The 13,534-nt window shown below is 46.3% G+C and overlaps 1 protein-coding gene across 1 annotated transcript in view; it reads right to left on the bottom strand.

The window, feature by feature from the left end:
• adam9b (ADAM metallopeptidase domain 9b) overlaps positions 1-2,714 on the bottom strand; it is an 85,953-nt gene extending 83,239 nt beyond the window's left edge. The window contains exon 1 of the mRNA XM_085994600.1: positions 2,566-2,714. Within this exon, the coding sequence (XP_085850726.1) occupies positions 2,566-2,626 (61 nt within the window). The 5' untranslated portion in view covers positions 2,627-2,714. The remainder of the gene's footprint in view (positions 1-2,565) is intronic.
• Positions 2,715-13,534: the final 10,820 nt, after the last annotated feature.

Raw genomic sequence — 13,534 nt, 5'->3', positions numbered from 1 at the left:
CGTTCGGCGGCTGCGGAATAAAAGGAAGACCACAGCCTTTTAATCTCGCAGGAGGGAAGAATGTAATAATAATAAATAACTTCCGGAGGAAGTTATGTGCACATCACTTCCTGTGAACTGTGAACTGTGAACTCTGTGCATACATCACTTCCCGTGCATACATCACTTCCTGTGTTTGGACTAGTATAAATACTGAACTGCTCAGTATAGTAAAAGGGCTTCTCCTAGAGGCATGGTGAAGACCGCTCTTGTATATAGTAGAATTATAAGTTGTTTAAAGCTTACTTTAAAGTTCCTTGATATGTGAGACTTTTTATTACATCATCCAGCTCATCTATTTTAGTGATGTTGGTTGAGGGATAAATGTTGGCCAGGGCACTGGGAATAACTCCCCTGCTCTTCTTTGATACAGTACCATGGGATCTTTTATGGCCACCTGAGAGGGCAGACGGGGCCTCGGTTTAACCTCTCATCCAAAAGACAGCAGCTCCGGCAGTGCAGCACTCCCTCACTACTGCACTAAAGAGTCAGCCTAGATTTTGTGCTCACGCCTCATGCTGCACAAAATGATTTGGTCAGCAGTGATGTCTGGATTTATTTCACTGTATTTTAATGTAAAATATCATACCCTATTAGGCCAATAATAATGATAGCCAACACGGCTTCAGAAAGGAAAGATCTTGTCCGTCCAACCTTTAACTTTTTTGAAGAAGTGACATTCTAAGTAGACTGTGGAAAGTTTTAACTAAATTGCCAAAATTACTTTCACAAAGTTTGGTATAAAGACCTTGCTAACCTTACCAAGAACAACAATTTGCATTTATATAGCATCTTTAACGTAGTAAAACATCCCAAGGCACTTCACAGGAGCACTTTTAGACAAAATTTGTTACCGAGCCACATAAGAAGATATTAGGCCAGGTGACCAAAAGCTTGGTCAAAGAGGTAGGTCTTAAGGAGCATCTTAAAGGAGGAGATACAGGTAGAGAGACAGAGAGGTTTAGGTAGGGAATTCCAGAGCTTAGGTCCTAGATAGTTGAAGGCACAGCCACCAATGGTGAGGCGAAGAAAATCAGGGATGCACAAGAGACCAGAATTGGAGGATCGCAGAGTTTTCGGAGGGTATAGGTCTGGAAGAGGTTACAGAGATAGGGAGGGGTGAGGCCATGGAGGGATTTGAAAATTAGGATGAGAATTTTAAATTTGAGGCATTGCTGGACCGGGAGCCAATGTAGGTTGGTGAGCACTGGGGTGATGGGTGAACGGGACTTGGTGCGAGTTAGGATACAGGCAGCAGTTTCAGATGAGCTCAAGTTTACGGAGGGTGGATGAGGGTTTCAGCCGCAGATGGGCTGAGGCGGGGGCAGAGACGGACGATATTACGTCGGTGAAAATAAGCGGTCTTGGAGATGGAGAGGATTATGGGATTGGAAGCTCAGCTCAGGATCAGACAATGGCTTCAGTCTTCCCAATATTTAATTAGAGGGAATTTCTGCTCATCCAGTACTGGATGTCGGACAAGCAGCGTGACAAATCAGGGACAGTGGAGGCATAGAGCAGGGTGTCATCAGTGTACATGTAAAATCTGACATTGAAACAATGGAATTCAAGAAATTGGCTGAAGTGTGGGAAGCAACAGACTTCTTAGGATTGTGGTGATGGGGTAGGTACATTGATAGTGGAACCCATATTGTTTCTGATTTACAGTGGTATCTTTGATTTGCACTCTGAATGAAAACTGGTCAAATTTGCAGACAATATCAATCTAGGGAAGGGAGTTGAATTTAAAGAAGCAGCCAAGAACCAATGAAATGAATCAGGTAAAATTGTAAATAAGTGGAACAGTGGCAGGTAAAATTTAATACTGATTTGTAAAATATTATACTGCGAAAGGAAGAATGGATAACATACATACTCCACGAATGCTGTTAAATTAGTTAAAGGTGAGATTGAAAGAAATCTAGAAGTATTCATAGACTTGGTGCTTAACCAAGACTTGGAATACTGCTAGATACAGAGCAGGAAACAAATAAAATATTGAACAACAGAACTAAAGCAAGTCCGAGGATGTTGTAATGCAAATTGTACAGTGATCTAGTGAGACGGCACCTTGAGTACTGCATCTATTTTGATTATTGCGAGACAGGTGCCATTCAATCCCTGGAAACAGTGCTGAGGAGAGTCACCCCCGAACCATGTGTAGCTTTGACCCTGGCTACAGGAATATTTACCTCATTCAATCATCCCATTTTGTCTCTCGTAAGAATATAACTAAACAAGGAAACAATGTAAGATATTTTGAGCAATTCCACGTCCCGAGCTTGTTACGGTTGCAGGAGCGCGAACGAAATGTAATCAAACTGTAATTTGTACTTTTACTTTAAGAATACTAACAATTATACTTTGCGAAAAGCCTAGTTTTCCAAACCATACAATCAACCTCCCTCCCATAGACAAAGGTCGGGTTATAAAGAAAAGGCTGCTGTGGTTGTTGTTTTGATCGATCTGTCCTCCCAGTGACGGTCTCGACCAGGTACAAAGAAAAGTAGCTGGAATAAGACTTACCTGCCCCGCTGTGGATACAGGACCCCAGCACAACCAGGAAAAGCTCCACAAACAGCAACATCGGGCTTGCTGGGCAGGCACTGGGCACTCACTGTCCAATCTTGTTCACCATGGACTGTCTTCACCTTCAGCAGTCGCAGTTCTGGGGTTTTTACTTAGCATTCCAGAGCAGAGAACTTCCAAACCGACCTGAAAAACTGGTTTGAGCAGTGACTGACGACAATTGTCGGACTCACCAAACAGGTGACAAGGTTCAGAAATAACAACAGAAAATGCTGGAAAAACTCAGCAGGTCAGGCAACATCCGTGGAGAGAAATTTGAGTTGGCGTTTCGGGTTTGACCCTTCTTCAAAACTGGAGAGAAAAGGAACTAGATCGAAGGCAGGGCTGCGATCGGACAAAAGAATAAAAGAACCAAAAGAAGTAAAAGAGATTAGAAGCTAGACGAGATAGTAATAGGCTGGGATTAGGTGTAAAGTGTACTGGCAGGGCAAAAGATAGCTGCCAGGTGTGAGAGAGAAACAAAAGGAAAGGGGGGGGGGAGGAAAGGAGTGGAAAAATATAAGTAAAAATGAAATAGGGGCCGAGGTTATGATCTGAAATTGTTGAACTCGATATTGAGACCGGAAGGCTGCAGAGTGCCTAATCGGAAGATGAGGTGCTGTTCCTCGAGTTTACGTTGAGCTTCCGTGGAACAGTACAAGAGGCCAAGGACGGTGAGGTCCGAGTGGGAATGGAGCGGTGAATTGAAATGACAGGCGACCGGAAGCTCGGGGTCACCCTTACGGACTGAACGGAAGTGTTCCGCAAAGCGGTCACCCAATCTGCGTTTGGTCTCCCCAATGTAGAGGAGACCGCATCGTGAGCAGCGAATACAGTATACTAGATTGCGAGAAGTACAAGTAAATCGCTGTTTCACCTGGAAGGGGTGTTTGGGGCCCTGGACAGTGGGGAGGGGGGAGGTATAGGGGCAGGTGTTACATCTCCTCCGCTTGCACGGGAAGGTGCCAGGCGAAGGGGAAGGGCTGTTTGGGGTGATAGAGGAGTGGACTAGGGTGTCTCGGAGAGAGCGGTCCCTGCGGAATGCTGAAAGGGGAGGGGAGGGGAAGATACGTTTGGTGGTGGGATCACTTTGGAGGTAGCGGAAATGCCGGAGGATGATCCGTTGAATGTGGAGGCTGGTGGGGTGAAAGGTGAGGACAAGGGGAACCCTATCGTGGTTCCGGGAGGGAGGGGCAGGGGTGAGGGCAGAGGTGCGGGAGATAGAACTGACACGGTCGAGGGCAGTGTCCATGGACGTACAATCCCTCTACACCTCCATCCCCCACCCGGATGGCCTGAGGGCACTCCGCTTCTTCCTTGAACAGAGGCCCGACCAGTCCCCATCCACCACGACCCTCCTCTGCCTGGCTGAACTTGTTCTCACATTGAACAACTTCTCCTTTAACTCCACTCATTTCCTCCAAATCAAAGGTGTTGCCATGGGTACCCGCATGGGTCCTAGCTATGCCTGCCTTTTCGTGGGCTATGTGGAACAATCTTTGTTCCAGTCCTACTCGGGTCCCCTCCCTCACCTCTTTTTCCGATACATTGATGACTGTATCGGTGCCGTTTCCTGCTCTCGCCCCGAACTTGACAATTTCATTCACTTTGCCTCCAATTTCCACCCTTCCCTCACCTTCACATGGTCCATCTCTGACTCTTCCCTTCCCTTCCTCGACTTCTCCGTCTCCATCTCTGGGGATAGGTTATCGACCAATATTTACTACAAGCCCACTGACTCCCACAGCTACCTGGACTACACTTCCTCCCACCCCGCTTCCTGTAAGGACTCTATTCCATTCTCCCAGTTTCTCCGCCTCCGCCGTATCTGCTCCGACGATGCCACCTTCCACACCAGTGCTTCAGACATGTCTTCCTTTTTCCGCAACCGAGGATTCCCCTCTACCGTGGTGGACACTGCCCTCGACCGTGTCAGTTCTATCTCCCGCACCTCTGCCCTCACCCCTGCCCCTCCCTCCCGGAACCACGATAGGGTTCCCCTTGTCCTCACCTTTCACCCCACCAGCCTCCACATTCAACGGATCATCCTCCGGCATTTCCGCTACCTCCAAAGTGATCCCACCACCAAACGTATCTTCCCCTCCCCTCCCCTTTCAGCATTCCGCAGGGACCGCTCCCTCCGAGACACCCTAGTCCACTCCTCTATCACCCCAAACAGCCCTTCCCCTTCGCCTGGCACCTTCCCGTGCAAGCGGAGGAGATGTAACACCTGCCCCTATACCTCCCCTCTCCCCACTGTCCAGGGCCCCAAACACCCCTTCCAGGTGAAACAGCGATTTACTTGTACTTCTCGCAATCTAGTATACTGTATTCGCTGCTCACGATGCGGTCTCCTCTACATTGGGGAGACCAAACGCAGATTGGGTGACCGCTTTGCGGAACACCTCCGTTCAGTCCGTAAGGGTGACCCCGAGCTTCCGGTCACCTGTCATTTCAATTCACCGCTCCATTCCCACTCGGACCTCACCGTCCTTGGCCTCTTGTACTGTTCCACGGAAGCTCAACGTAAACTCGAGGAACAGCACCTCATCTTCCGATTAGGCACTCTGCAGCCTTCCGGTCTCAATATCGAGTTCAACAATTTCAGATCATAACCTCGGCCCCTATTTCATTTTTACTTATATTTTTCCACTCCTTCCTTCCCCCCCCCCTTTCCTTTTGTTTCTCTCTCACACCTGGCAGCTATCTTTTGCCCTGCCAGTACACTTTACACCTAATCCCAGCCTATTACCATCTCGTCTAGCTTCTAATCTCTTTTACTTCTTTTGGTTCTTTTATTCTTTTGTCCGATCGCAGCCCTGCCTTCGATCTAGTTCCTTTTCTCTCCAGTTTTGAAGAAGGGTCAAACCCGAAACGTCAACTCAAATTTCTCTCCACGGATGTTGCCTGACCTGCTGAGTTTTTCCAGCATTTTCTGTTGTTATTTCGGATTTCCAACATCTGCAGTATTTTGCTATCGACAAGGTTCAGATCCAGGTTGGTACAGTATGTGGATTCCTCATTACAACAGGAAACGCTGGAAAAACTCAGCAGGCCAGGCAGCATCGGTGGAGAGAGAAACAGAGTTAACGTTTCAGGTCGATGACCTTTGGTCAGAACTGGAAAAAAAGCAGGAAATGGAAAGCAAGTTTGAAGGCTGGGAAAAGGGGGAGGGGATGAAAGAACAAAAGGGAAGGTCAGTGATAGGATAGAAAGCAGGAGAGATTAAGAGACATTGAGAGACATTAAGAGATATTCAAGGCAAGGGGAGGTGGAAATGGGACAGGTTGAGGAATAAAGGATGGCTCTAGACGGGGTGTGAATTGCGCTGGTAGAATGAAGGACCGCTGAAGGGAGGGAAGAAAAAACAACAAGTGTGGATAAATATATATGGGATAGGGGCCGAGGTTATGATCTGAAATTGTTGAACTCTATGTTGAGTCCAGAGGGCTGTAAAGTGCCTAATCGAAAGATGAGGTGCTGTTCCTCGAGCTTATGCTGAGCTTCCGCGGAACAATGCAAGAGGTCGAGGACAGTGAGGTCTGAGTGGGAATGGGGCGGTGAATTAAAGTGACAGGCCACCGGGAGCTCAGGGTCCCCCTTACGGACTGAACGGAGGTGTTCCGCAAAGCGGTCGCCCAATCTGCGTTTGGTCTCCCCAATGTAGAGGAGACCACATCGTGAGCAGCGAATACAGTATACTAAATTGCAAGAAGTACAAGTAAATCACTGTTTCACCTGGAAGGGGTGTTTGGGGCCCTGGACAGTGGGAAGGGGGGAGGTATAAGGGCATATGTTGCATGTGGATTCCTAACCCTTGCAGTTGAATAAAAATGGAATACTAGACCATCCTTAGGCCATCTGTGATATGGATGCATCCTGTGGAGGAAGTTATCTCAATGAATCTTCTCTCTTCTTAGGCAGTCCCTTGGAGCAGAGGATGACTTGCTTCCACATTAAAAATGAGTTCTCAGGTGACTGATTAGTCCAATGCGGGACCTACAGTCTCTGTCACAGGTGGGGCAGACGGTGGTTGAAGGGGTGGGTGGGATGCTTGGGTTGACGTGCGCTCCTTCCGCTGTTTGCGCTTGGCTTCCGTTTGCTCCCGGCGAAGAGACTTGAGGTGTTCGACACCTTCCCCGGATGCTTCTCCTCCACTTTGTGCGGTCTTGGGCCAGGGATTCCCAGGTGTCAGTGGGGATGTTGCACTTTTTCAAAGAGGCTTTGAGGGTGTCCTTGAAGCGTTTCCTCTGCCCACCTGGGGCTCTCTTGCTGTGTCGGTGCTCCGAGTAGAGCGCTTGTTTTGGGAGTCTCGTATTAGGCATGCGGACGATGTGACCCATCCATAGGAGCTGATCAGTCTATGTAGAAGTATGAGAAATCTCCTACGAAAAGCAGATAGTCTTCCCCAGAATATTACTGTATTGCACTTGCCTTGAATTTGCCTTTGGTGCATGCAAACTTCAGCTGCCATTTTTGAGACTGATAGCTATACTATGAGTTCCAACCAAACTGTACCCCGTGTATACTGCCTGGCCCCTACTGAAATTTTCCTGCCCAACATCTGACCCTGAAATTCCGCTGGTGGAAATTGAGGAAATGACATAAACAGCTCTCATTTACACCTGGTCAAAATTGCTGCAAAAATATTGGCGAGTTCACGGCGCCTGCTATTATTAGTGTGTAAAAAAAAAAGCGAGGAAGAGATACACCATGGAATTTGTGGTCGGGATGACGGCGAACTGGCAGCGTTCGCCTTCATTCCACCTTTGAAACTGACCGCAACTTCGGGATTTGGCAGCTGTGCAGGTGCACGGGGAAATCCTGAAGTTGAGGTCTGTCAATGACAGCTCCAAAATTGTCTGCACTGTGCCCACACCCCCACCCCCACCCCCACAGAGCCGGCAATCAGTGAAATCTGGTAAATCATTGAAACTGATGAAAACTTCAGCTCTTCCACAGTAATTACGCTGTCAAATTCCCCACTAAAAGCTAGACCAAAGGGATTAGGTGTAACTGGGATTTTAGCAGCATATTAACTGCTAAACAAATGTTAAGGGCCTGGAAAACTAATTTTAATTTTGTGCAGTGTGAAATTTGTCTATTTTAATAAAAATTAAATTTTTAAAGACTTTTCCAAAAAAAAGTTTTAATTTTTTAAAATTTGTCCATCTTTATTTCAGGTTTGCCACGTGAGAACCCCAGTCTTTCTTTTGCTCTAACTATTTAAAAAAGTTAGAATTTTAAGGGCTTACTCACTTCCTTGTTCGCTGTCTGTGAGAATTCTGCCTTTTTGATTGGCTGCTTAGACAGCCTGTTGACGTCACAGCAGTTCAAACAAGGGGATCCCTATTAAGGTCTGTTGAATTGAATTCAAGGTCGGAAAACCCGAAGTTCTCGACACAGCGATTGCGAGATCCTTGTGCGGCGCGTACTTCGGGGCCAGCAGCGAACACCTTTGCTTTGCTGCTGACCGCAAATTCCGGGCCCACGAGTTGCGAATCATCACAAATTGCTGGACAATTTGCGCCTCTCTGCCGTTAGCCTTGCAAAAACAGTAGCTCACCATCAACCTCCCCATGGAGGGAGTGCAGCGAAGATTCACCAGACTGATACCTGGGATGGCAGGAATGACGTATGAGGAGAGATTGGGTCGATTGGTCTTATACTCGCTGGAGTTTAGAAAAATGAGAGGGGATCTCATTGAAACTTATAAAATTCTAACTGGACTAGACAGACTAGATGCAGGAAGGATGTTCCCGATGGCCGGGGAGTCCAGAACCAGGGGTCACAGTCTAAGGATAAGGGGTAAGCCATTTAGGACAGAGATGAGGAGGAATTTCTTCACCCAGAGAGTGGTGAACCTGTGGAATTCTCTACCACAGAAGGCAGTTGAGGCCAATTCATTAAATATATTCAAGAAGGAGTTAGATATATTTCTTAAGGCTAAAGGGATCAAGGGATATGGGGAGAAGGCAGGGACAGGGTACTGAATTTGGATGATCAGCCATGATCTCATTGAATGGCGGAGCAGGCTCGAGGGGCCGAATGGCCTACTCCTGCTCCTATCTTCTATATTTCTATGTGTCAAGAAATTGCTAGATTTGTGGCGTAAATATGAATGAATCTTGCCGCAGAAATTTAGGGCTGGTATTTCATGTCATAAGGACCCTGTTAATGAAGTAACTTATGGTCCTGACATGAAACTCAACCTTGGAAGCCCAGAAAGGGAACAATTAAATCAGTGGAGTTTCACTCTTGCAGGTAGCAAATTGTTCCAGGAGGTTTAAAACATTTTTACATTTTTTTTCTTGCTTTTCCTTCTGTCTTTTTTTCTTTTCTGTTAATCCAATCTTTCTTTCCCTCTTGTTATTTCTCTTTCAGTATTTAATTTCACTCTGATTCTCCTTATTTCCTTCTCCTTCGTTTGATCTGTTTCTTTCTCTATCCTTAAATTTAATTGGTTAAGGAAGTAGTCCATTGGACCCGACATTCTGGAGGTCCCAGATGACCTGTTGACATCGCTGCAACCGTATCAATTCGCATTTCCAGCAGCTTGTGGCACAAAAGTAATATGACCTGAAATGTGAGGAATAAAATCCAATTCATGGCGCTCGCCGTGAGCTGCACTGTGCCGGCAATTTCTGGGCCACTGATCCAATGGATGCTCTGCTGATCTTCTAAATGTTCGGATGGAGCGCTTGCGCTCTATAAACATTCAAATTAACCCTGTGTGCATCCCCTTCAGCATTTTTCAATCAGTTTTGACGCTGTACTCTATTATGGTGTCAAAGTCAAATGGCATAAGACAGCCCTCTTGACAGTCCCATTCTTACTGGAGTCTGGTCAGGCCTCGACTCCAGAGTTATATTGAAACTTTGCTTTTTTTACAAAAATGCTGACAGCAACATTGAATAAAGGTCGGAGGCTTCCAGCGGGGATCTGCAAATGAAATGCCCGCATACCTGGTGGTCCAGGAGGTACGGAGACTCGCGGTCCTGGGCATCTCTGGGTACCCGCGGGTAGAGGCCCACGTATCCCAGGGGTGCAGGTGGTTCACAAGCGCCCCTGGGATCGCGTGGGCCGGTCCAACCAATGAAAGAAGGGGATCCCCATTCATTCTTATGGGGATTCTGTATGTACAGAAACCCCTTAAGCATGAATGGGAATACCCCCAAAGCTACATCTACACATCAAATAAATAAAAAAAATTGCATATTTAAAATTAATTAAAATGCCATTTAATTAAATATTTAAAACAAAAATTTATTTTTTTGAAAAATCAGTGTAAATGTTTTAAAGGGGCTAAAAATAACCTTACCTTATTGTACAGGTTTTTTAATGTATAAATGATTGATAAAAGTTTAATTTTATGATTTTTTAAAACTCTTACACTGGTAAAAGCAGGCCTTCACAGGCATTTGCTGGGCAGAAGTTGGGCAAATAGACCAACTCTCCGCCCGCGGATGCCCTTTTCCCGGGGATGCGTTGATCTGTCAAGATTCTTGACAGATCACAAGGTCTGGGTTTTCACGCATGCGCTTCGCATGCCTAAACCCGGAACTTGTGCGGCCCTTACAGGCGCATACACACCTCGTACGCACCCATAGGGGCAGCAAATTACGGCCCAAAATGTTTTGTCATTGTCTTCAAACTGTCTCCAGGTTGTTGTTTTCAAGACAATTGAAGTCCAGGGGGAAGATTTTCCCGAGTGCGGACTTTGATCACCCGCCGGCTGCCCAATAGTCCTGGCGAGAGACCAGGTCCACTTTGAGGACCGGGCCTCATTAGATGTCTTCTGGTGTCCTGGCCAAGACTCCTTCCTCAACCAAATAAGAATACCTAGACGTTAAGCAGTTCTTCATTTCCCAGAGAGCAGTGAGCCTCTGGAATGTGCTGTGGCTTGTGCAGTTTGTGCTGACTCTCTGTGTGCCTTCAAGAAGGAGCTGGACCGGTTCCTCGCTGAGGCAGAGATCGCATCATATCACAACAACAACTTGCATTTGTATAGTGCATTTATCGTAGTAAAACGTCCCAAGGTGCTTTATAAAAGCCACTTGTATATAAAAGGTAAATGGATTTACAGTTAATGTATGCATGTTCACTGTGATCTCTTGGACTGGTTTTGATTGCCTGAGGGGGTCAGAGAGGAATTTTCTAGTGTATTTTTTCCCTTATTGGCCCTGGGGTTTTTTTCTGCTTTTTTGCTTCTCCCAGGAGATTACATAACTGCAAGGGAGTATAAAGTGTCTAGTCATATTGCTCCAGGCATCATGAGTGTCAGCCAGGCTTTATGGACCAGCTGGTCTTTTCCTGCCCATCATTTTTGTATGTCATATGTTATTCATTCATTTGCTGTTTGTGGGATTTTGCCGTGCACAAATTGGCTGCTGTGACTGCCTACAGAACAGCAGTTCAAAAGTAATCCATTGGTTGTGATGTATTTTGTGATATGATAAGGCACTATGCAAATTAAGTTTTTCTCACTACTTATACCATACAATATAATTACTCACTGAACCTAAGTAACTGTTCAATGTTAATAGGGGCAATACAATGTTGATAACAGAAGCTAAGCTTGATCCACTCTTCACACCTTTCTAGTTTCTTTTAGTTTTCATTGTGAAAAGTTGTGCTGCTAATAGGTTTAGTGAAAACTTGGTATTTATTGATTTTAGAAATCAATGGCCCTGAAATTCTGTGGGAGTTCTCCTGGTCTCCCGTCATTACTCCAGTGGTGAGATTGGTGGAGCCTCTCAAAAGCAGTGGAAACTTGGCATATCCTGGTTATTTTGGTGTTTGCTGTTATTTTGGGGGTTCAGACAGTCTCCCGCTAGAGTTATGATGGGAGACTAGGAGAACCCTATGGGGAAGGCAGTGACTAGTGGGGTACCGCAGGGATCGGTGCTAGGACCCCAGTTATTCACAATATATATTAATGATCTAGACGAGGGAACTAGATGTAATATCTCCAACCTTGCAAACGACACAAAACTGGGTGGGCGTGTGTGCTGTGAGGAGGATGCAGAGAAACTCCAGTACGATTTGGACAGGTTGGGCGATTGGGCAGATGCATGGCAGATGCAGTATAATGTGGATAAATGCGAGGTTATCCACTTTGGTGGCAAAAACAGGAAGGCAGATTATTATCTGAACGGCAATAGATTGGGAAAAGGGGAAGTGCAATGAGACCTGGGTGTCCTTGTGCACCAGTCGCTGAAGGTAAGCATGCAGGTGCAGCAGGCGGTTAAGAAGGCAAATGGTATGCTGGCCTTCATAGCGAGAGGATTCGAGTACAGGAGCAAGGATGTCTTGCTGCAGTTGTTCAGGGCCTTGGTGAGACCGCACCTTGAGTATTGTGTGCAGTTTTGGTCGCCTTATCTGAGGAAGGATGTTCTTGCCATGGAGGGAGTGCAGCGAAGATTCACCAGACTGATACCTGGGATGGCAGGAATGACGTATGAAGAGAGATTGGGTCGATTAGGCTTATACTTGCTGGAGTTTAGAAGAATGAGAGGGGATCTCATTGAAACTTATAAAATTCTAACAGGACTAGACAGACTAGATGCAGGAAGGATGTTCTCGATGGCGGGGGAGTCCAGAACCAGGGGTCACAGTCTAAGGATAAGGGGTAAGCCATTTAGGACTGAGATGAGGAGGAATTTCTTCACCCAGAGAGTGGTGAACCTGTGGAATTCTCTACCACAGAAGACAGTTGAGGCCAATTCATTAAATATATTCAAGAAGGAGTTAGATATATTTCTTAAGGCTAAGGGGATCAAAGGATATGGGGAGAAGGCAGGGACATGGTACTGAATTTGGATGATCAGCCATGATCTCATTGAATGGTGGAGCAGGCTCGAGGGGCCAAATGGCCTACTCCTGCTCCTATCTTCTATGTTTCTATGTTGGAAATATCCAGCAGATCAGTTAACATCTGTAATGAGAAAAAAAACAAGGTATACTTGTCATAGAGTCATACAGCACGGATAGAGGCCCTTCGGCCCATCGTGTCCGTGCCGGCCATCAAGCCCTGTCTAATCTAATCCCATATTCCAGCATTTGGTCCGTAGCCTTGTATGCTATGGCATTTCAAGTGCTCATCCAAATGCTTCTTAAATGTTGTGAGGGTTCCTGCCTCCACAACCCTTTCAGGCAGTGAGTTCCAGACTCCAACCACCCTCTGGGTGAAAAAGTTCTTTCTCAAATCCCCTCTAAACCTCCCGCCCTTTACCTTGAATCTATGCCCCCTTGTTATTGACCCTTCTACTAAGGGAAAAAGCTCCTTAGTATCCATCCTATCTATGCCCCTCATAATTTTGTACACCTCAATCATGTCCCCCCTCAGCCTCCTCTGCTCCAAGGAAAACAAACCCAATCTGCCCAGTCTCTCTTCATAGCTGAAGCGCTCCAGCCCTGGTAACATCCTGGTGAATCTCCTCTGCACCAAAGCGATCACATCCTTCCTGTAGTGTGGCGACCAGAACTGCACACAGTATTCCAGCTGTGGCCTAACCAGTGTTTTATACAGCTCCATCATAACCTCCTTGCTCTTATATTCTATGCCTCGGCTAATGAAGGCAAGTATCCCATATGCCTTTTTTACCACCTTATCCACCTGTTCCGCCGCCTTCAGGGATCTGTGTACTTGCACACCCAGATCCCTCTGACCCTCCGTCTTGCCTAGGGTCTTACCATTCATTGTGTATTCCCTTGCCTTGTTAGTCCCCCCAAAGTGCATCACCTCGCACTTTTCCGGGTTAAATTCCATTTGCCACTGTTCCGCCCATCTGACCAACCCATCTATATCGTCCTGCAGACTGAGACTACCCTCCTCGCTATTTACCACCCTACCAATTTTTGTATCATCCGCGAACTTACTGATCATACCTTTTACATTCATATCCAAGTCATTAATGTAGACCAC

Source organism: Somniosus microcephalus, chromosome 8 (assembly GCF_052327205.1).
Source record: "Somniosus microcephalus isolate GS21.2 chromosome 8, FLI_Smic_1.0, whole genome shotgun sequence".
Classification (NCBI taxonomy): domain Eukaryota; kingdom Metazoa; phylum Chordata; class Chondrichthyes; order Squaliformes; family Somniosidae; genus Somniosus; species Somniosus microcephalus.
This window is presented reverse-complemented; position numbering and strand designations above follow the sequence as displayed.